Below are 24,859 nucleotides of genomic sequence, written 5' to 3'. Positions count from 1 at the left end.
CTGACCTCTCAGTGCCAACAAGAAACTTCTCTTTGCCAGTCTAACTTTTCAGGTTCCTGCACCAGCCAGAAAGGGCTCGCACAACTCTGCCCTGCGCCAAACCTCGTCATTTGGTTCCTCTGCAGGGATCCAAACCTCATTCTTACAATATACTTATAATCCCAAAGAAAACCAATTTTGTTGAAATTAAAGTATGGTTGTCTTCTCGTCCAAGTTCAAAATCTATTCATTGACAGGTTCTACTGCCCAGAAACTAGGAATTAATGCTCTACAACAGGAGCCTGCTTTTACATAAAACTGGCGGGTTTGCAAATTGCTTTACATGGGCTCTCATTTGGTTCCCATAACTATGAAGTGGGTGATTGATGTAGCAAATAAAAGGCGATTTAGGCCAGCAGGAGTGGCCACCCAAAAATACATGGGGGGAGCAGCAGGATGGCGCATACATGGGGGGAGCAGCAGGATGGCGCAGTGCACCGAGCACAGGCCGGGTGTCAGGAGGATGCGGCCGCAGACACCTAACATTCCCTAGCAGTGTGACTCCCCCGCAAGTCACTTAACCCCAGTGCCCGTAAAAAAAAACAAAGTATGCTCCACCCCCCAATACGTATATGGCTAATGTAGCAAAGGCTATATACGTACTGTTGTCATAGTAATACTACTGTTGGTACTAAGAAAACTTTGCATTTAATGTAAGGTTTCGGAGTAATGCCTTTGACATTCACAGTAGGAAGCACGACTTCTCTTTTATAATGAAAAACCTGAGGCAAAGTGAGTTAAAAGACTGGCCCAAGGTCACTCAGAGAAAGCCTTCTTTCCCCCTCCCCCCACAGAAGTTTTAGACCCCGCCCCCGTCGGTTCCTAGGAAACACTGGTCAACGCGCGGGCAAGAACGCCATGCGCAGGCGCAAGACCGAGGCGTTCTGTCAGTGGAGCTAAGTGGCGCGAGTGTTTTCGTTTACGGAAGTGACGTCAGTCGCTGTGGGTGAAGACCCGGAACCGGCGGCGTAGCATTCTGTGAGTACCGTCGCTGCCCGAGCCTCCGCTATGAGCTGCACCATCGAGAAGATCTTGACCGACGCAAAGACGCTTCTGGAGCGACTGCGGGAGCACGACGCGGCCGCCGAGTCCCTGGTGGATCAGTCGGCCGCCCTACATCGGCGGGTGGCCGCGATGAGGGAGGCGGGCGCCGCGCTGCCGGACCAGGTCAGGCGGGGCCGTGCGGGGCGCCCTAGGCCCGGGGCGAGGCGGGAGTTGGGGGCCGGGTGGGGGTCTTCTCTTTCCCTGGGGCCCGGACTCGGCTGTCAACTCATGTTTGCGGCGGTTGGTGTGTCTGTTGAAGCAGTACCCGGAGGATGCGGCGGAACTGAAAGACGCGTCCAAATACAAGCCGCACATCCTGCTGTCCCAAGAGAACACGCAGATCCGGGAGCTGCAGCAGGAGAACCGAGGTCAGTTCGCAGCCGCGGCGCGCTCTCCTTGTCTCCCCAAAACACCGCGAAATCTGCGCTGTAGGCTACTTTGTGCCCAGTGCGAGGAGTGAATTAGAGTAGAATGCTGCTCCTCCGCTCGGTAAACTTAATAGGAAATTATCTTGCTAATAATAAATCTTCGTGGGAAATTAGGGCCAATTAATCGAGGGTCCTTTTAAGTATTGTTAGGTAATGGATTTAAGGACGTACCCTTGAAATTTTAACCCATGATTATAAACATTAATATAATCACATCAACAGATATGAGCTATTTCTGCTAAGGACAGTACTTTCAAGATGAGTTCAGTTTGATATTCTAAAGCAGTGACTTCCAAACCAGATTTAGTGACATCTTAAAAGGTTATTTAAATTTACTTGAACTTAAATATGTATGTCATATAGTATCATAAATTTTTGTTGGACAAAAATCTGAGCTGATTTGATTTGTAATGCATGAACCATTGGCTAGCCCAGCTTCTAAATTATAAGCACCATTAGTCAGTGTAAATATATGATCAGGTGGTGTTTTGAGTATCAGATGAGGTGGGGGAGCTACATTATCTTAGATATCACTGCCAGTTTATTTCACTTATTTTTTGATAGAATTGTGGATTTCCTTGGAGGAACACCAGGATGCTTTGGAACTCATCATGAGCAAGTATAGGAAACAGATGCTACAATTAATGATTGCTAAAAAAGCAGTGGATGCTGAACCTGTCTTGAAAGCACACCAGTCTCATTCTTTAGTAAGAAGTTTCACAATTTTTGTTAAATTGAATTGAATCTAGAAATTGATTTTATAAATTTCTTGTTCTAGATAGCTTTCTTAAGGAATTTAGCTTAGAAGAGAGATATATAGGGTAAGAATTAATAGAGATAGTAGGATTTTTTCCCCCTCAAAAAAGTTACTTTTTTTTTTTTTTTTTGGTTTATCACTTTTATGTTTGTCACTTTATTGTTAATATTTTAATAATAGCTTTGCTCTAAGGTTTCTGTTTGCTATGATTTCATAATACAAAGTAGTAGTGAATATAAGAGAAGAATCCATAGCAACAATATTGAGTACATGTGGACAATTTATGGAGGTCACAGGTGTGTATTTACTTTATGCTGAATGATGTCAAGTGTTTTTAGACCTTTCACTATAGTTATTCAAAAAGCTTTTTTTTTTTTTTAAAGTTTCTGCAGAGTATACAGTGTTTGGCCATATGGAAGATACTCAGTGAATCCTTAATTAATGGAGGGGGAGGAGAGAGTGAAAGAAATACAATTTCTATTCATTTACTTGAGAAATTTATCATTTAGCTGGGTAAAGCTAATATAGTAGAACTGTTAAAGCTCATCACAGAATACAATATAGTATGAGATAGAGACAGAATCTTGAAGTATTCAAGACCAAGAAATAAAAAAAGGTTAGACAGGAGAGATGGACATGTAGAAATAGGAAAGTTTGGCAGTTGATTAGATATATGTAAGAGAGAGTGCTTTTTGATTGATTACTATCATGTTACTTGAGTATTCTTACACACTACTTTTTGTTTTGTTATTCTTCCTTCAGTACAGTACAGAATTAATATACTTAATATTTTAACAGGAAATTGAAAGTCAGATTGATAGAATCTGTGAAATGGGAGAAGTAATGAGGAAAGCTGTTCAGGTGGATGACGACCAGTTTTGTAAGGTTCAGGAAAAACTAGCTCAACTAGAGGTAAGAATTTATTTTTGCTATTAGAAAAGTATATCATCTTTCAGTCATATTACCTTAATGATAATCAGCAGATGATTCAAATCTATATATCCAGCCCTAATGTCTCCTGAACTCTGGTCCTCTTTGCTAACTGCTTGTTGGACAAATCCACCTGGTTATCCTGTAGGCATCTCAAACTTAGCATAGCCAACTATCTTTCCACCAAAATCCATTCCTTCTCCAAACTTTGATATCTGTTGAGCACTATGATCCTTATGGTCAGTTAGGTTCTCAGTTTTGGAGAAAATGACTTGACTTTCCTGAACAAATCAGATCACTTTGTCAAGACTTGCTGATTCTCTTCCCTCTCTTCACTATGCTTCTTGTAGCCAGACACTAGTATCATCTCTTGCATCTATTTACTTTATTCCCTTCCTGTTTTTTGCCATAGCTCTCAAGACCTTATATATTCTGATAGACTCTTAATCACCTCTTAACTAATACCTATACCTCCAGGTATAGTTCTCTCTCTGTATTTGGAAGACTCTTCCCATCACAAATCTGTTGAAATCGCCTTAAATCACTTCATTGTTTAAAAAAAAAGCCAAGTCAAATCACAGTTGATCATCACATAATCTTATTGTTGCTGCTTACAATGTTCTCTTGGTTATGCTCACTTCATTTAATATCAGTTCATGCAAGTTTTTCTAGGATTTTCTAAAATCAGCCTGTTCATCATTTTTTAGAACAATTTTCCATTACATTCATATAACATAACTTAGTCAGCCATTCCCCAACAATGGGCATCCAGTCAATTTCCAGTTCCTTAATATTACAAAAAGGGCTGCCACAAACATTTTTGCACATGTGGGTCCTTTACCCTCCTTTATGATCTCTTTGGGATACAGATCCAGTGGAGGCACTGCTGGATCAAAGGGTATGCACAGTTTGATAGCCCTTTGAGCATAATTTCAGATTGCTCTCCAAAATAGTTATCAGTTCACAACTCTATACCAACAAAGAATTAATGTTTGTTTTCCCACATCCTCCAAAATTTGTCATTTTTTTGTCATCTTAGTCAATCTGAGAGGTATGAAATGGTACTTCAGAGTTGTCTTAATTTCCAAGCTATCTTCATAAAAATGTAAGGGGGGAAAAAAGTTAAGCAAAATTAGCCAATTTATTTTAAAAGTCTGACATATAGTGTGTTCCATACTCGCTGTCTCACTTCAGCAAAAAAATTATGCTTTGGGGCTAGGATTAACTTACAAATGGGCAGTATTATATTTTATTTGTTTTGTTCTTGTTATTTAAAAATATACAGTATACAAATTTCATTGGAATTTCTTTCCATTCTCAACCATTTAGTGAATCTGTTCAACTCCATGTTCAAATATTAGCATGCCCTATTACCCCAACTGCCATTACTGATCATACCATACTAAATTCTAACATTGAATATTGCTCCTACTGTCTCTTCCTTCTGTCTTGCCATGCTCCCGAATGGAGCCAGAAAAGAATCACAAAATTCTTTTGACTTAATCTAATACAAACATTCATGTATCATAGATTCTCGACTGTCCTCTTTGTACCTCCCTGTTTCACTCTTCCACTCATCATTAATGGCTTTCCAACCTTTTCATCCCTTCTCAGACCTCCCATAGTATACTATTCTCCCTTTTTTATGCTGAGAACCATGTCTTATTTTTCTCCAGAAAAACTGAAGCCATTCACCCAGAACTCCTCTTTACCTCCTCATATCACTCAATTGTTTTTTTCCTGCACATATCTTGAATGAAGAGGTGGTCCCTCTTGCCAAGACAAACCCTTTATGTGTACCTTTGATGTCATCTCATCTTCCTCAAATTGTTCTCCCTGATATTTCTACTTTCTAATCTTGAATGTCTGCATATTTACTGGCCCAATTGCCTACAAACATGTCTACATCTTGTCTATCTTTAAAAAAAAAAATTATCCCTGCCAGCTATCTTAATATATTTCTCCTGGGCTAAATTCTTGAGAAAGCTATCAATAGATGCAGAACCAAGAGGCAGAATTAAGGGAAACATTCTAGCTGAAATCTTTCAACATTTTCCAGACAACTTTAAATTGATGCATAAAATCAAATTCTGGAGTGATGTAGCTGACAAAAAGTCAGTGAGATTTTCCACCCTAAAACTACTACTTAGGTCAGACGAGATCTTTGACGTTGCATTGGGGATGGATCATAGTAGCACAGTGTAATTCATCATCAGTTATGAGCCTTGGAGGCAATAGCAACAGTTCTAGGAGCTACCACCCCAAGACATTAAGGGGATTGGACACAGATTATAGGGAATTTGTGTGTAAACATGCAGAATCAGATGCTGTTTGGCAGTTCCATTGCCCATTACCTATTTTCAGGCCACAGTTCAAGGGTGGAAAGGAGAATTTTCAGTTGCAAAAGTGGAGGGGCCATTGTTGCAGATCCAGGGCAGACAAGAGCAAGAGTTCTTCCTGGTAAAGACCAAAATTCAGGCCAAGAGAACAGTGGAGCAGTAACCATATGTTTCACTGGATCACTCTATCTTAGAAGCATTGAAAACTTAAAGAGACACTTTTCTCTTAAACTGAAACGCTTGGGGACAGTATTACCTCATACCCTTCATACTTCATTAGCATGAGTGACTCTAACATGGACAAAGTGTCAAAAAGTAGGTTGGAAAAATAAGCAAAGAAACAAAAAAAAATTAACCATAAAAAGCTACCTGTGATGACAGGGTATTTCAAGTCAAATTTAGAAAACAATATGAAAGAACTACAAACAAAGCTTCAAAAATGGTTAAGAATACAGATTGGAAACAATTTCAACAAGAATTCATAGAAGATGGGCACAATGAATAGAGCACTGGTCTTGAAGTCAAAGGAATCTGAGTTCAAATGCAGCCTTAGACACTTAATAGTTTGTAGTAATATAATTGGGCAAGTCACTTAACCTAACCCCATATGCTTCACCAAAAAAAAAAAAAAAAAAAAAATTCCAAGAAAAGCTAAAATAACAGATTTTTTGAAAGATTAAAAAAAGATTTTAAAAATAAAAAGAGTAGAGGAAAAAATGGAAAGAAATGAGAGCAATTCAAGAAAATCATGAAAAAGAAAGGCACAAAAATATTAAAGAAAATAACACTTTAAAAATCAGAATTAGCCAAATGGAAGAAAAGGCACACAAACTCACTGAAGAAAATGAAAATTAGAATTGGTCAAGTGGAAGTGGAAACTAATGACTCCATAAATCATCAATGAGCAAAACAAAGCTATCTAGAATAACTTCCTCTACTTCCTCCTTTATTTCTAAACCTTACATTCTGGCTTTTGCTTTACCATTTACCTGAAATGAATTATTCCAAAGTTACTGTGGTCCAATCTTATGATCTTTTCAAAATCTTTGTCTTTTTTTTTTTTTTTTTCCCCGATACAGTTGGGTTTAGGGGTTTAAGTGACTTGCCCAGGGTCACACAGCCAGGAAGTGTTAAGTGTCTGAGGTCAAATTTGAACTCAGATCCTTCTGACTTCAGAGTTGGTGCTCTGTCCACTCCTCCACATACCTGCCCCATCTTTGTCCTTTTTGACCATCCTTTGGAATTGTCAATGAATCACTCTTTTCCTGGATACTCTCTCCCTTCTAGGTTTTTTGACACTGTATTCTACTAGTTCTTTTACCTATGTGAACACTTCTCAGTCTCCTTTGCTAAATCTTCATATCCCATCCCGAAAACATGGATAGCCCACAAGGATCCCTCATTTGGTTGATCTCAGTTCCCATGAGTTTGAGTATTATTTTTGTACAGACAATCTTCAGATTTATATTCATTGATGTGCATGTCTAAAAGAGAGCTTTCAGGCTTTTTGCTAATTTTAGGTCAAGAAATTTATTTTTGAATCTAACTCTTAAGGCCCCCTCCCCCCAACCATATTATTCTTAATTTCTATGTATGTATGTATGTGTTCCTTTGTTCATTCAGATTAGATTAGGTTCTAATGTCTGTTCCTTCCATTTCTTCATGTTTATGTACTCTTCTCACATACCCCAGGTATGAGAAATAGCAAGTTCTACACCTTTCTTTATTAATGTTTTAGGTTTTTTTTTTTTTTTCTTCCTTGTTTTTTTGCTCTTTCCCCTCTTAATACTGTGAGAACAGGACCAATCTAATGTCAGGTTCTGTTCCCTTATTTAACTCTCTCAATACAAAGAGTTTTAACATACTGAAAGATACTTGTTTGTTTTATCCTTCTCCCTATTAGAATGTTGGAACTATATTGTCAAATACCTCTCCTAATTACTCAAGTAATTTTACTTTTCCAGGTTTCTCGACTCTTGTGATTGCATTTTTAAATTCCTCAAACTCTGATCTTTTTATCAGAGACATTTGGAAGTCCTCTATTAAAGATTCATTTACTCCTCTCTTAATTCTCCCTCCCTTTTCTCCCCCCAGGGGATTACATACAATTTTGCAGGGTAAATTAATCTTGGTTGTAAATCTGTCTTTTTTATCTTTTGAAATATGTTTCTTTTAATTTTTGGTAGTAGTTTCTGAGTTTTGTATGACTTGTTCTAATTATTTGAACTTTTTTTCTGGCTGCAGATAGTATTTTCCTATTAGTTTGAACTGGATTTTAGCCATGAAATTCTCTAGGACTTTAAATAAAATAAAACTTTGAGGTTTCTTTCAGGAGGTGATTGACATTCTTCCTATGATTCACTCTCTTCTCTGGTTCTAATAGATATGGTCAGTTTTCATTTATGATTTCTTGAAATGATGTATACAGACTCCTTCCTTCCATTCTGTTCTCTCCCTCCTTTCCTTTTTTCCTTCTTGTATTTTTCCTTCCTTCCTTCTTGGAGTCCTGTGATTCTTTTACCTTTTTTTCCCCCAAGTTAGTAATTTTTGACAGTGTTTACCTAACGTTTTTCTTTTTTTCTTTTTTTTTTTTTCAGTCTTTTTTGTTTTGCTATTTCTTGCTGATATCATTGATTTGTATTTGAATTATTCTAATTTCCAGAGATTCTGTTACTTAAATAGTTTACCATTTTGTTTCCTAAGCTATTTATTTTACCAGTTTTTTACCTCAAGAACCTTTGTTTAATTTTTTATCTTTTTATTTCTTCTAGGTATTCATGTAGTTCTTGTGGAAAATCCAATTTTTTTCCTGTTGTCTCTACTTAATAGTTTTATTATTACCTAAATTATTATAAACAATTACCCTAAAAACCAACCTAGGAGAGAATATATCTGCAATAATTCTTTTGTAGTTTCTTTGCTTTTTTTTTTTTTTTTTTAAATCACTCCAGACTTAGTTCCAGAATTAGAGCTTTATACCAGAGCCAAACTACTTCTGCTACATTTTTGGCTGGAATGGTTGGCCAGCTATAGGTTTCTGAACTCCCTAGGACTTTGTCATGGCAGTTCATCACTCTTACTTCCTTTGGATACAGAGATTTATAGGATGCATGCTTCTGTAGCCTTTATTTGGTTACATGAAGAAGCTCTTTGTTTGCTTGGACTCGTCCCTTTTCCGAAATATTCTCATGAGTTTCTAATTACTTTTTTGTGCAGTGCTGAAGTGCAAGTAGTTATTATAGCAAACTACTGGGATGATAACAATATTAACATAGATGAGTATAATTCAGGGTAAGGGAGGAAAGAGCCCTGGGAATATTTGAAGAGGGAGGGAGAACACTAATTTGTAGCAGGGATTGGTGAAAGTTTCACAGAGAAGGTTGAACCTTGAAGAAGATTATGGAAATGAAAAGGTAAGATAACTTATTCAAGAAAGAATAAGTTCCAGTTCAATTTGACTGGAACGTTGACTCTAAATCTAAATAAATAACACTTCAGAATATAGAAAACCTTTTAATCACATTTTAAAAAATTAATATTTTAAAATAAAACCTGACTGATGGAATTCTCAGGGCCCTTATGGCTTAATGACTCAGGATGAAACTTTCTATACAAGAGTTCATGGAAATGAATAATTTTTATAAAAAGGCATAATTAACTCCACTTTTCAATTTCCTATCCATGTTCTCTCTCTCTTTTTTTCCTGTTCCTGCCAGTGCATTAGATTAATAGAAATCTCTTGGCTTTATCTATTAGGCCTGCTTAACATTCTGTGAGTTTTGATCACAGAAGGAAAGTTGCTGTATATTCTTTTGTGCAAGAGTTTCCCTTTTTTGCAGCGAAAATTTCTTGATCACTGAAAATGTCCAAGAGCCTTAGCAGCAGAGAAGCTGCACTGAATATTTGAGGGAAGGAAAAAAAGAATTGCACAAGAAGTCAGTAGTCAGATAGAAGAGATTTGTTGATGCTGTGTTTTAGGGAAGGAATTCAGCAGAGCTTTAGACAACTCAAGTGTCTGGGAGCAAAACTTCAGTGTTGTGATACTCAAACTACAAATGTGAAGTATGGAGAAACTAAATTAACTGGAAGTTATCCAGCTCTTTTAGTGAAATCTCCAGAAATAGGGTTAAGCTAAAAGGACATTTTTTTCTTATTATTCAAATTGTTTATACTTTGTAGGATTGAAACAGGCATTATATAAGGATTTTTAAGTAGACCTGTTTCTCTTTGGAATTTAATCCACATTGAAGGTCTGATTTCTTTCATATTCTCTACTTGTCTTTCATTCAGTTAATTAATTATTTGACTGCACATTTCTTGCCCAGAACTAGATGATAGGATAAGCAGTGTTAAGTATAATTTGTCTTCAGGAAACTTTTACTCTTGTAAAAGACAGATGTATAGACCACAAATAATAAAATAAGAACATTAATATAGCATATGAGTAAGTGCTAAAAATATTGCTACAAATTGCTTAATGATTAAAAAAAAAAAAAATCCTCATCTCTGTGGTACAGTAGACAAAGATCATGGAGGCTCTGCAATCAGAAAGACCTGAATTTCAAATCCAGCCTCAGACACTTCGAATATATGTGATCCCAAGTTACTTAATCTGTCTGCCTTTATTTCCTAATTTGTAAACTGGGATTAATAATAGCACTTACTTTTCAAGGTTGTTATAAGGAAAAAGTGAAATGATTGTAAAGTGGTTTGTAAATAGTACAGCGCCATATAGTTATATAATAAAAAGAGTCATCTGGGCAGCCACCAAGCCTCGAGTCAGAAAGACCCTTTTTCCTGACTTCAAATCCAGCCTCAAAACAAATTTTAGCTAGGGGATCCTCACAAGTCAGATAACTCTGCCTCAGTTTCCTCATCTACAAAACAAGCTGGAAAAAGAAGTGGCAAAACCACTCCAGTATCTTTGATTCAAAAATCCCCAAATAGAAGAGAGTAAGACAAAGATGAAATTACTAGGCAATTCAAATTGTTTACACTTTGTAGGATTGAAACAGGCATTATATAAGGATTTTTAAGTAGACCTGTTTCTGTTTGGAATTTAATCCACATTGAAGATCTGATTTCTTTCATATTCTCTACTTGTCTTTCATTCAGTTAATTATTTGACTGACTTTCCCTCCATAAATTTGGATTTGGATATATAAGGTTGTTCGTTAGACAGGGTATGCCTACATAATCCCTGCAAGGATTTTTGAATTTGGTTTTTGGCCTGAACTTGTTTAGAGAATATCTGTTAAAGAAAAATCTTTTACCAATGTAATTCAGCAACTGCCCTAAGTTAGAGCTAAACAGAGGCAGTGAGACAAGAAGCCCAGGGCCAGCCCATGTAGGTCATAGGCAGACTTCAACTCTCAAATCTCTGGCTCTGAAGACAGTTCTCTGGCCTACACAGAATGTTCCTCCTTACTTTTGTCATACAACTCTTGCCTTCATAGTAACTACATTTATTTTTCCTTAGAAGGGTTACAGGCTGAGTTAGTTTGGAGAACATTACTATAATGGAGGATTTAATTTCATAGTAAAATCTTGTTAATTTATACTGGGTTTTTTTTATAAGTTTGTTTTCAAAGCAGAAGTTATATTTCTATGAAAATATTCAGACTATTTTCCACGAAATTATTATACAAAACAATATCTCATTTAATCAGTAACTCCTTTAACTTTCTAGAATAAGGAAGCCTTATTGGTATCTGGAATTCAATAAAAAGTTGTTTTGGTTAATCTCTTAATTCTCTCTCTATTTTTAGTAAAGTCCTTAATCATTTTACTACAAGTTCTATCTTCATATTCCATACCAGTTCCAGGTCTCTAACTTTTCCCTGATGTTTTCACTTGTGTTTTCTGTCATCACCTCAGTCTCATTTCATTTTTTTTTTCCCCTGAGGCTGGGGTTAAATGACTTGCCCGGGGTCACACAGTTAGGAAGTGTTAAGTATCTGAGATCAAATTTGAATTCTGGTCCTCCTGAATTCAAGGCTGGTGCTCTATCCATTGCGCCACCTAGCTGCCCCTCTCAGTCTCATTTCTAAAACCAAAATCATTATCTTTTGTCTGAAATAATCTCTACCTTCCATTGTCCTTATTCTATCAACAACACTATTATTCTCAAATCATTAGTCTTTCTCGGGGGCCTACTACATATAAAAGTAGAACTAGGTACTAATGATATAAATAGGTATAAGATGCAGTCTTTGTCCTCAAGGATTTTACAGTCCAATCTAGCCTGTCATTTTAAATTCATGCTTAATTCATTGGTCCCCATATGTAGTCAGTCACCAAGTACAAATTTCAAAATGTCTGTCATAGTATTTCTTTCACTGTATCACATCGGCCTAGATCAGTCTTATTACATCCCTACTGCTGATCTTCCTGCTTTCAGTTTCTCTTTACAGTCCATTGATCCTATATCTTAGTTCTCATAGTATATACCTTACTTTGTAGTTATACTGATTTCATTTAACATGTTATGCTCATTCCCACTTATGCCTTTATTCGTGTTGCTTTTTTTTGCATGGAATGCCTATCCAAGTTTACCCATACTTCAAAGACCAATTGAAATCTCTTATCCTTCATGAAGCTGAGCCTAAGTATCCTAGCCTTCAATGTTCTACCCTTTATCTAGACTTTGACACTACTAACATAAATTGCAATCTTCCCTGTTAGAAGGGTACCCATGTTGATGAAAATTACAGATCCACTGAAATAGGTATAAAGTAAAGTGAATACAAAGACAAATAAAACATAGTCCCCATCTTCAAGGAGTCTATACAGTGAGCAAATAGCTTCATAACAAAGTTCTTTGAATTGAATTGTTGGATCTGCTAGTCAAAGCATGACCTTAACCAATTTCAGTTCAAATAACATTTAAGGATTTCCTGTGAGTATAGTTTTGTGTGGAAGATTTTATTCTCCTTCAGATCTGTAAATTCATTGGTATAATAAGGAAACTACCTTTACTGATAGAGATAAGAATTTATTGCATAATTTATCAATTTAGGGAGTTGTCTAGACACAGAAAGGTAAAATGAATTATCCATGGTCATATAGCTAGGATGGCTCAGAGGCAGGATTTGAACTCTTTATCCTGACACTTTCAGCCAGCCCTTTTTCCACTACTTCATGTTGCTTCCTTTAGGGTAAAATACAGATTCAGCAAGATACCATCCTTGCCTTTAAAGAGGTGGTGTAGCAAAGACACATTACATATATACATGCATGCGTGCACGTACACACACATTATAATAAAACTTGCATACAAAATGGAATTAACCTGTGTGTGTGTGTGTTTGTATATATAGGGACAGGGATGGGGATTAGACCTATGATTTCACTGATAGTTAACTCCCTGATGAGGAAACTACCAGTGCAAATTAATCACTTTTTTGAAATTTAAGATTATTAAGAAGTTATCTAAAAGTGATATGCAAGCAGTGTATATCTGAGGTGGGATACATATATGCATTATTTTAAAATTTATATATATGGATATTATTTGTATAATTGATGCAAGGGAAAGAAGCAAAAATGTTTTTCATAATCACATAACTGCTGAATATTATGAACGTTCTGATCAAGAAACAAAAACATTGATGAATCAGTTTTCAAGAAAAGTTTTATACAGAAAAGCAAAGTGCATATAATGTTACTCAAAACCACAGAAAAAAAAATTTCAAAATAAGGAACTAGCTAAAACTTCATGGAAAAGGTAGTATTTGATATGGGTCTGAAAAGAATTCAACAGATAAAAGAGGGTAGTTTTAGGTGTAGGGAACATATAGGGAGACTAGAAAAGTGGGACATGAATGAAGGTTCAGAGGCAGGCTATGAGTAGTCCATTTTGGCCAAGCATAAGCCACAGGAAGGATAATGTAGAAATAATGCAGTTATACTACAAGATTATATTACAATGGGGGCAGCTAGGTGGCTTAGTAGAGAGAGCACCAGCCCTGAAGTCAGGAGGACCCAACTTCAAATCTTGTCTCATACTTAATGCTTCTTAGGTGTGTAACCCTGAGCAAGTCACTCAACCCCAATTGCCTCAGTTAAAAAAAAAAAAAAAAAAAAAAAAAAAGTACAATCTTTTGTATAAATGATGAGAGCAAAGGAAGGAGGAGCTGGCCCAGGATGTCAGCAGAGTCATTATAGAAGAAAGGATTCTGAGTTGGAACTTAAAGGTAATGTGTTCTCTAGGAATTGATGATAGGGTAGAATTCCAGGAAAAGATGATGTGTTTTTTAAGAAACAAGTTTATAGTTTAGAGAGATTTTTTTTTAAGCATTATGTTCCTGTTGGGTAGTTATGTTATATAATATAGATAAAATAATTTGGAGCTAGGTTGTAAAGCCCTTATAAGTACAGTGTAAAAAAATCTTGCATTTGGGCCTAAAAACCAAAAAGCAATAGAGGTGGGAGAAAACTGCCCAATACATAGTCAAGTTGGTTTCATAGAGCAGCTATATCAGACTCAACTAGAAATCCCTATAGACAGCACAAAGCCTTTAAAAACCACAAGTTACATTATCTATGTTGTATTTTTAAATTTTGTTTTCTGGTTATTAATCTACTTCCCACTCTACTTGGTAATTTTAAGGTCAGGAGTTTGATGCCTCTGCCATAAGATACAGCTACTGTTGAGGAAGAATTGTAATTGAGGCACGCATTAATTCACAGGACATGAAAATCCAAGAAAAGGGCCAGGTCCATACCCTTAAATGTCTATATTCAAATGCACAATTTGGGCAAAAATGAAAACCTCAAGGTTCTAATGTAAGAAAGCAAATTTAATCTCATAGATATCTTTGAGATATAGATATCATATTAAACCCAAGACCAGAATATTATTCTGGAAGGGTACACGTTATTCAAAAATCACCCAAACTGATAAAAAAAAATTAGGGGAGAGGGAGAAAGGAGAAGGTACCTGAAGAAGTTAAAAAAAAGATATACTTATTGTAAAAAAATTCAGGAAACGAGGGTGGGCAAATAAGGTAGAGTAGATACAAATTATGGAACGAGAAACAAGCATGATTGCCATGAATAGACTACCATGGATATATATAATGGAATACTATTATACTGTAATAGATGACAAACAGGGAAAAATATATGAACTGATGCAAAGTGAAAGGAGCAGAGCCAGGAGATCATTATAGATAACAATAGCAGCATTGTAAATATGAGTGACAGAAAGTCTTTAATTACTTTGATTAATACAATAATCCAAGACAACTCTAAAAGGCCCAGGATGAAAAATGCTATCTGCTTTCAAAGAGAACTGATGAACTCTTGGACAGTATGATCGTGATGAAGTACTATTGTACTGAAAAAGTGACAAAAAGGATAGTTTTTAAAAAATCTACAAAGACATATATGAGCTGATTTTAAGTGAAATGAACAGATCCAGAAAACTTTGTAAATAGGAACAGCAGTATTATAAGGATGATTAACTATGAAAAGTCTTAGCTACTCTGATCAATACACAGCTCCAAAATAATTCCAAAGAATATCCACCTCTGGAAAAAGAACTAATGAATTTCTGAGCGCAAATGGAAGCATACCTTCATTTGTTTTTTTATTTTTTGCAATATAATTTATAAGGAAATATGTTTTATATGAAATCACCTGAACAAATAGGAAAATAGGTGAATTTGAAAAACAGGTCACAAACTTAGTTAGCATAAAGGCATGATATAATAGTGATGGTGAACTTTAATTCTAGATGCCTGCTAGAGTTCTCTTTTTGTAAAAATAGAACAATTGATAATTTTTTGACTGGGCTTAATGAAAATTTCATCTTTTCAAAGAACAGAAGCATCAACAAATAAAATTTCTCTTTCACATTCATCTGATTTTCATCAATGGAAAGGAACTATTTCTGGGGTAGAAATAGGTCCTAGAATTCGGGAGAAAGGGAGAATACACTAAATTGTGACTGTGATAAAGGAAAGATAGCTAGGCACAATCTAATATGCACCCTAGATTTTTTGTTTTGCTGAGGCAATTGGGGTTAAGTGACTTGCCCAGGACACACAGCTAGGAAGTATTAAGTGTCTTGAGGCCAAATTTGATTGGATCCTCCTGACTTCAGGGCTGGTACTCTATCCATTGTGCCATCTAGTTCCTTCTACACCCTAGATTTTGGCAGCAAATTTCAAGGAGTTCAAAGGGATGAAAAATAGGACAGTAGACTAAAATTCTATTGGCTATGTCAAACAGAAAACTCAAGAATAAAATTCTAAAAATACCAAAGCAAAAATTCCAGTTTAAAAAAATGAGTGTCCTTGATAGAGACTATTGTGGATATACAGAACAGCTTAGATTTTTAAAGATTCATATAGAAGATGGAAGCAAGGGCAGGTAACAAGGTATAAATACGAAAGCAGACTTCAAATACAGTAAGTGGGAAGAGCAGACGGGCTAAAAAATCTAGAGATGAGAAAAAAGTTTTGTTTTAAATAACTATTGGGTTAAAGAGTCTAGGGCAGATGGCTACTCAGGGGTGCAGAGCTTTTTAATTAGGAATAATAATTAGTCCTTATTACACTGTTGTCTGTGCTGAGGAAAATGACCTTTTGACTTAAAAAAAATTAGGTAATAAGTATTTATAAGTAGTATAAATAAGGAGATAGCAATTTGTTCTTAAGAATGAATTCAGGTAACCTAGCCCAGATGAAATACATTCCTTTCCTCCCCTAGTTCTGAAAGAAGAGATGGTGACCCAGGATAATTAGCAAGCAATTACTAAACACTTCCTTTGGCCAGATACTTGGGGTATATCTGTGCTTAGGGAATGGGAGGTGAATGATAATCCAGCAAAGGGCACAGAAGAGGATCACTTAGTTAAGAACCTGGGAGAGAACAGTGTGAGAAGAAAAAGTAGACTGACACATGATGATTGGTTAAAGGAAATAGGAACATTTAATACCTGGGATGAAAAAAGATAACTGCCTTCTGTAATCATAGTTTTTAGTGAAGGAGATTAGGCTATTATGTGGCTTTAGGGGAAGATTCACAGTCTTATTTAGGACTGGTATAAGGAGAAAATTCCCTATAATTAGAGCAATCCCAAGAGTTAAATGAACTGCCTCAAAAGGTGGTTTCCTCATCTTTGGAGAGCTTTATCACAGGTTGGATAAGGGATTTCTTCTTGATTTACCTAAGTGTTAGTGTTCTTCCCCCATGTTACTTTATATTGACTTATTTATGACAAACATATTCCTTCTCCCTGCCAGAATATAAACTATTTAAAGGCAGAAATGATTTTGTCTTTGTATCCCTTGTGCTTAACATAGTGCTTTCCCATAGTAAGTACTTAACTGCTATATTGAATTGAAAATTGAATTTGGAATGGATTGATTTAGATAATCCCTCCTTCTAACTCTAGAATCCTGTGAGATCCAAAGAAAGATGGGTCATTTCTTAATAGAAAATTCAGGGTACTCTTCATGAAGAAGATGGCCTTTGAATGGGGCCTTGAAAAATATATACAAGCAAAGATGAATAGTTATTTCATCCCTAGACATTGCACAAAGACACGAAGATAAAAATCTCAGAACATGTGTGGAGGGGAGGAGAGTAAAGTTTGTTGGCACATAGCATTATGGTAGGCAATTTTGTGATATAAGCTTGGAATGGTAGCATGGAAATCTTAAATGCCAGGTTAAAAAGCTTTAGCAAAGTGGATTTGTTTAGATGATCTTTAGGGTCCCATCTAACTCAAAAGATGTGTAACCGAAGGGAAGGAAGCTCAAAAAAATTTGGAAAGGGGGAGAAAAAGCTTAATTTTGATTTGAATTATCAGCATTTTAATATGTCAACAGAAGGAAACAGGTAAGCAAGCTGTTGCTGATAAAAAGCAGAACAAGAGGTATTTTTTAAAAATCACTTTTTTATAAATGCATGTATTCTCTGACACTAATATTTTTATTTTCTATGGCACATAGGTATTGTTCTAATAGCCAAAAATAGCGTCATTTTCTAATTTTGCCTGGGAGGCACAGATCCCTCAGATCTCAAGTTTGGTCCTTGGTTAGAGCCCATTCTTTCTTCAAAATGAAAAATTTGTCTCCTAATCCTTGGCCCCAAAGATTGTGTTTGGTTTTATTTTCTAGGGAAACAAAAGATGAAATGTCCAAACACCTTTTTGTTTTGCAGCTTGAAAACAAGGAGCTTCGGGAACTGTTGTCCATCAGTAGTGAGTCTCTCCAGGTGAGGAAGGAAGACTCAATGGAGAGTGCTTCCCAAGTCACCAAATAATGCTCACCTTTTGAACAACTGCTGGAGAGTACCCTGAAGGGAAGGGAATTGGTAGTTATTTGCTCTGTGTGTGTTGTCTGTTCATTGTCATCTTCCTGCCTCAGGTTTGATTTGGGGCCCAAGGTACCAAGTGGCAGCTTGATTGCTTGTCAAAGTCTATTTCTTACAAATATTCTTATATGTCGGTGAAGACATTATGACTTTCATTAAGCTGTCTCCACTTCTTTTTCCAGGAGATGACTTTTGCTTCACTTTTCATTTTGGGACCTCAGTTTTTCTAAACTATGTTTCCATCTTAGTTTTTTTCATAGCTCCAACAAGTACCGCATTTCATTATGAGCCATTATAATTACTCTTAAGTTAGTGAAATGGAATTCCAAACAAAGTATGACAATACAGAGCTATTTGGTTTGGAAATAGATTTTGGCAATTTAGCCAGAATAATATTCTTAAATAGAGCAAAACTAGCAGTTTATCTTTTTGTAGTACCATTTAATTTCCCTAATGTTTTAAAACTCTTTGGTGCTAGGAATTGGGGCTTTGTGACCTAGTGTCCTCACTCTTATTTTGAGAGTACCTATTATTGCCAATCTCAAGAAAACATACTTGAAAATTATAGTCTATTGTGTCAGAGATAGTAAAATTGTTATGTGATTAAAGCCATGATGTTTTTTTTTTTTTTAATCTTGTATTTCACATTGTACTCAGTTCAAAGGCTTAAAATATTTTTTTCCCTAACAACTGTGTAGAGTCTTATTTTTTAACCTTGTCTGCCTAAAATTTTTGATCTGTTGGAAGTCAGCCAGACAGATTTAAGGCATCTCTCAACCTCCAGTTTTTAATAACTTTTTAAAAAAATTGAATATAGGTGTGGTGCTATAAGTTCCCACCTTTTACATGAATTGACAGGAGTTCTCCACATTCCTGTTTTGCCATTTTCACCTTGATGTTTTCCCAGAAAGTTCAGTGGAGGAAAAATTATAAATTAAAATTCCCATTTGGGGAGATTGATGATTTCCACTTCAATTTCAAACACTTATCCAACCCATAAAAATCATACTTTTTAGCACAGTGTTATATCTTAACGTTTCTTGAGGGTCTCCTGCTGGTTTCTAAACTTGAAGATCATTTGATGCTGTTGCATAAATTCTTTGGTTTTAAAGTCAAGTTCTTCTACCATGTTTCATGGTAATATATTTCTTATAAGTACTATCTTATCTTCCCACTCTGTAGTTGCCATTGTCCTTATCACATCTTACCCCTAAGACTACTCTTGGGAATTTAACTCACCTTTAGGAAGCAGTATTCAAACAGCTTTGAGGTTCAGTTCAAGAATTCCAGCCTTCATAAATACTCAACATAACTTTGTATCACAGAGAGTACATCATCTGAAAGACCTTATTGTGAACTTTTTGTGATAGGTTTCTTTTTGCACAATCACAAAGAATTTTATTGCTACCATTAGAGCACTTTATCTTCATCTCCAAGAACAAAATATATCCCAGAAATCATGTGTTTCTGAGTCCCAGTGATGGTAATTTATTTTTCCTGTTGATAGTGTTTAGAGGGACAGACTCATTTATGCTTTGAGAACTGGCTATTAGTATCTGAATACAATTTTATTGAAAGCACTATTGTCCCTTTGTGATAAATATGTCTTCTTATCCAAAAGCAAATGAATTTTTAGCCCAACTTTTATGCCTTAAAAGTATGCCATCAGTGCCACTTGAAGTAATACTAGGTAACCCTGCTCTTTCTTTAATTGACCATTGTCATATTTTAGTGTAATTGTTCATTGCCATAAAGTCAAGTTACTTGTTAAGGTGTTTAGCATGGTGTTTACTACACTGTGGTTCTCTGTCATCTGTCTTTTACTACTGGGGCCATCTGAATAGCTCTTTACATCTCAGGTTGAATAAATCTGTACAGTGAGTGGTTTATCCTCCCTCCCCTATAAAAAATAAAATAAAAGTCTTAAAATGTGTTTTTGATTGAAAGTAATTTACAGTGCTTTCAGCTCTTAAACATGAGAAATATTCATATGAAAATTGATTTTAATATAGTTTTAAGAGAGTAATAGAAATTATAAAGCTAGACAAAAATAAAGATGATGGTATGATTTGACAATCTCCTTGTGGCAAATTAATATTCGAATAAAAAAAAATGAAGTACATCTTTGTGGGTAAAACTTGAAAATGTTGGATATCCAAGGGTCCACATTGGATACCTTTGAAGATAATCCTGCCTTTAAAAACTGCCATTTCTTGTGATTATGCCTCACTTTGTTTTGTATTCAGATGAGAGGTTTGCCTGAAACTTTTATTTAGGAAAATCTATTCCTTTCTGATAACACATGTTTAAAATATTGTTAATTTTTCTAGAAGTCCATTAGCATACCATTGAAGTTTACCATTTCCCCACAAATATCCAGTCTAATAGTTATATTAAAAAATGGATGTTTCTTTTTATAAATTTAAAAAAAAAATTAACTTTTAAAAATACATTATTTCTTCAGTGCCAGCACACAGTCTGTATTGTGTATCTCATATAGTAACTGCCTGAAATGATCTGAATTTGGAACATCTTGAAGAATTCTGACTTTCTAACAAAGTATTTGGATTGTCTCAGATCCAAAAATCTGTTTTAGAAATGTATACTTTGACCACATGTTGTAAATGGACACTCTTTGACAGATCAATACTTATAGGAAATGAGGGCATGTCAAAACTTGGGGGGGGGGGGACTGAAGTGTTCGACTTGTGATTTCATAAACATGGGGAATGCCTTGTCTGAAATTCCCTTCATTGATGCAGATTGGCAGCCTGATTGAAATGTACTATATTAGAGAGTTGTCTAAAGCCACTCAGGGGTTAAGTAATTTTCTCCATGTTCATACAACGTGGATATGTTAGAATCAGGATTCCAGTCCAAGTCTTCCTGACTCCAAATCTGATCCTCTAGTAATTCTTGGAAATACTATGAAAATGAATGCTATTGAAATGGGTCTTAAAGGTAGGTTTAACAAGCCAGGACTTTCCCACTACCTACCAAGTATTGGAAGTACAAAGAAAAAACAAAACAACTCTTCCCTTCAAGGAATTTCTATTCCTATCTGAAAGATTTATTTTATATAAATATACATTAAAAATTTAGTCATCTCTATCATTTGCTACCACTTATCATCTGCTCCTTTCTGATTTCCAACCCTACTGCTCAATAGAAATTATGCTCTCAAGGTTACCAACATAATCTCATAACTGCTAGGTTTTATGGCCTTTTTTCAGTACTTAAATTTACTGGATCCTTCTGCATTGCCAACATTATTCCAACCCCAGCTCCTGGATACTTCTATTTCCTTAGCTTCTATGATAGAGCACTCTCATTTTTTTTTAAACTTGTCTCCTTTGCTGGACTATTATTTATCTTCCATCTCCATTCTTCCCAACTTCTACCCCCATAGATTTTCCCTAATATTCTGTAATTGGTCCTCTTTTTGTGTTTCTGATCTCTTCTGGTCCCATGAACTTATTGTCTTTATACATATCATTTATAAATGTATATATCCAGCTCTCATCTCTCCTGAACTACAACCACATAATGCTAACTGCTTGCTGAACATCTTCATCTGGATGTCCCATTAGTATTTCAAACTCAACATCTTATAACTAGACCCAATATTTTCTCCCCAAATTTATCCTTCTATCATAAAGGCTCTTAAACTTTGGTGACATCTCTGAATTTTTTCCTTAAGCCCTATGTCCTTGTAGTTGCCAAGCCTTATCAATTCCACATGCTTATACACAGTCTCTTTTCTAGTAAAGATCTTCACCCCTCTTATCTTGACTGTTACAAAAGCCTTAGTTATAGTGGTCTCCCTGCTACAATCTGTTCACCAAAGAGCTGCTGAAATCCATAATTCAAAAGTATAAATTTGGCCCATCACTCCATCCCACCTCCTATCCCCATTACTCAAATTTCAATGGCTGCTGACTCTATGATAAAATACAGATTCCATTTACATTGGTTCCTATCCACTTTTTCAATCTTATTTTCTATAACTTCCCTTTATACATTTTTTATTGCAGTCAAATTTGCTAGCTAGGTGTTTTTCATATATGACCTTGCATCTTCTGTTTTTAATCTCTTTGTATAAATTATCTCCATGCTTGGAATGTCACTTCATCTTTTGTAGAAACTCTTGCTTCCTTAAAATTTTAGCTCAGGTATCAATTCTTTGAAGCTTTTCTTGATTTCTGCTCCATCAGTTAAATTAACACCTTCCTGAAATTGCTATGAATGTACTTGGGACTTTGTTATTGAGGGTATTGTATTATCCTACCAGACTGCCAGAGAAGGTCCAAAATAGTTAAAATTCCCTTCATGAATAATCTTCAAGGCTCCTTGTGGTTCTGAGGCCTTGAGCTACCCTGGGATATTGTTGGGTGAAAATCTTGGTCTAGCATCTTGCTTGCTTTAAACTGTTACTAGAGATGTTGAGAGCAAAGCTACCTGACTTGATTTGAATCTTGCCTTAGAAGGGAAAGTGTCCTTGAGCTATCTCATCCTCCCACTCAAAATTCAATTCAACATTTATTAGTACGTACTATGTACTAAAATACGATATCAGATTTTAGGCCTATCAAGATGGAAAAGAAGCTGTCATGGAGCATACTTACTATTTTTGTAATAAGTCTTTGTATTTAATTTATAATGACAATTTCCCCTGTTTCTCTTACCCTTCTCACTTCAAGGTAAAAAATTCTTATTTATTAATTATTTCCTATGTGTTGGGATTGTATCCAGTGCTCAGGATATAGAAAGCTAAAATCCTCAAATGTCCAAATAGAAAAACAATACCTACTTGAAAGAAGCTTATAGGGAGATGGGAGATGGAAAATCGCCAGCAAGGATATGTCTCTATATGTGGTAATAATACAATGAGAAGAAATATAAAATTGTTAAAGGTATCCAAAAGTCCATCTGCATCAGGGGCAAAACTTGAATCCAGATCTTTATGAGACCAGCTCTCTATATTTCACACTTTGCATAGTAGGTACAGATTTGCTTTCATTTCTGCCATCTATCTCCTTGCTATTGGACTAAAACCTAAGTCATACTTTCTGAGCCTTTTTTTAATCTGTAATTTAAAGGTCACATATTGTGAGATTCAAATAAGATGGTGTTGAAAGCACTTTGAAAATATTATAGAACTATATAAATTTGATCATCACCATTACCTTTTCTTTTAAGAATTCTTTTCAGAGGATTCTTTCCCCATCCCACAGTTGTTTGTGTGTCCTTACTCTCACACTGCTTTGCATTTGTTTGTATCCACACAGAAGAATATAAACTTCTTTAGAGCAGTCATTTTTTTGTCATTTTCTCAGGGCTTTGTGCTTATGTTAGTGGGGGAGAGGACGTTTAATCAATATGTTCCTGTCTTCAGTGGGATAGTCTTCTGTCTTTGGGACTCTTGAACATGCCTTGTCCAGACTAATGGAGTACAAAGATTGTCCTCTCAGAGAAGTGATATAGTCAAATATGTGCCTTAAAGTTACCAATTACGGTGTTGTATAGTTGAGACATTTATTAGGATTAGTCCAGTTGTGTCTGTAACATGTAGAAATTGTCCATAATGCATTAAAAATATTTTGAGCTTATTGTTTTAATTAAATAAAATGATTTAAATAAATTTTTATCATGGTGGTTTTCCTAATATTATAATGTTAAAATGTATGTTGTAATTAAAATCACCTTCAGTGATTTTGTTGATTATTTGCATAGGTAAATAAAGTCATATTTTTCAGGTTTAAAATTAATCTGAATAAAATTTCCCCAAATCAGAGGATATATCTGTTTAAATAGAAAATGAAAATCTCTTGAGTTGTCAAGATATAATATTCCATAAGAACACAGTTTTAAGAAAAATACAGTTAAAAGGTAACTATAGCCTAGTAGAAAAATATCAGAGTGAGAGTCAGGGATCTCTGTTCAAATATTGGCTTTGCCTCTAAAGAACTGAGGGATCCACGTCAGCTGGCCAGTCCCTGAGTCTCCTGGGGCCCTTGTTTCACCATCTATAAATGAGAAGCTAGATTAAAAATGATCCTTCTGAACTCTGCCACCTTCATATCTATGATTTAACTCAAATATACTCTGTCCCTGACTTTACTGAAGTAGCTTAACCTAAATATGTTTTAAATTCCTAAAAAGACATTTAAGCATCTTCAGAATGATGTCGTCAGAGGTTGATTTTTCTTTCTTATAAACAATTCTCAAAAAAAGATAGGAATAATTTGTTTTGGAACCACTGTGTGTTACATTATGATATTTGAGAATGTATGCTCTCAGATCTGATTCTACTTTTAGCCCTGCTTCACATGACCTTGTTTCTAATGGAAGAGCCCAAGGCAGTTGTCTCTGTACTGTGTAATGTAAGATGAGAATGTCCAGAATTAGACCTATCAAAAGTGAAGTTCTCCATTTAAGGCCTCCACAAAGGGACCAAAATAGCTGGTTTGAAATAATGTTTACATTCTGCACATTGAAGTTTTAAGCTCATGTCCCAGATACTTCTCATTCTTAGTATGTCCAAAACAGAATTTATCTTTCCCCAAAAAAACTCAGCTCTCTTCCAAACTTATTTTTGTCAAAAGCACCACCATTCTTTTAGTTTTCCAGGTTCATAGCCTCAGCATGATCCTTGATCCTTCCCTCCTTAGCATACATATCCAATTTATGTCTTACATTCAATCTTGCCCTTTCTCCCTCTTGATTCTGACCTCTCTAGTTACGCTACCATCCTCATCAGCTGTCCCTTGGATTATTTGCACCAGCCCCCTCCCTGGTCTTCTTGGCTGGAAAATCTCCCTTCTTTGGGACATCTTCCCCTTTGCCACCAGTCATTTGTGCTTAAGTAGAGATCTAACTTTGTCACCTTTCCTTTATTGTCTCTAAGCTCCTGTTGGACTTTAAAGGTGTCCTTAGCCTCTCTTTACAATGTTGTGACAGAGCCAAACTAGCTTTCTTTCTTTTCCTCACATATA

General features: G+C 35.7%; 1 protein-coding gene across 3 annotated transcripts in view; it reads left to right on the top strand.

The window, feature by feature from the left end:
• Nucleotides 1-702: 702 nt before the first annotated feature.
• Nucleotides 703-24,859, top strand: part of SIKE1 (suppressor of IKBKE 1) — a 42,152-nt gene continuing 17,995 nt past the window's right edge. Inside the window, exons 1-5 of one of the 3 annotated variants that reach the window (XM_074263142.1) lie at nucleotides 703-1,206; nucleotides 1,346-1,451; nucleotides 2,076-2,218; nucleotides 3,067-3,180; nucleotides 17,712-19,797. In XM_074263142.1, the coding sequence (XP_074119243.1) occupies nucleotides 1,048-1,206; nucleotides 1,346-1,451; nucleotides 2,076-2,218; nucleotides 3,067-3,180; nucleotides 17,712-17,813 (624 nt within the window). In that variant the 5' untranslated portion in view covers nucleotides 703-1,047 and the 3' untranslated portion in view covers nucleotides 17,814-19,797. Of the gene's footprint in view, nucleotides 1,207-1,342; nucleotides 1,452-2,075; nucleotides 2,219-3,066; nucleotides 3,181-17,711; nucleotides 19,798-24,859 lie in introns of those variants that run through there. The other 2 variants (XM_074263140.1, XM_074263143.1) reach the window with 2 other exon arrangements.

Source organism: Sminthopsis crassicaudata, chromosome 4 (assembly GCF_048593235.1).
Source record: "Sminthopsis crassicaudata isolate SCR6 chromosome 4, ASM4859323v1, whole genome shotgun sequence".
In the NCBI taxonomy this organism is placed as follows: domain Eukaryota; kingdom Metazoa; phylum Chordata; class Mammalia; order Dasyuromorphia; family Dasyuridae; genus Sminthopsis; species Sminthopsis crassicaudata.
Note: the sequence above shows the minus strand (reverse complement) of the source record. Positions and strands in the feature narration are given on the sequence as shown.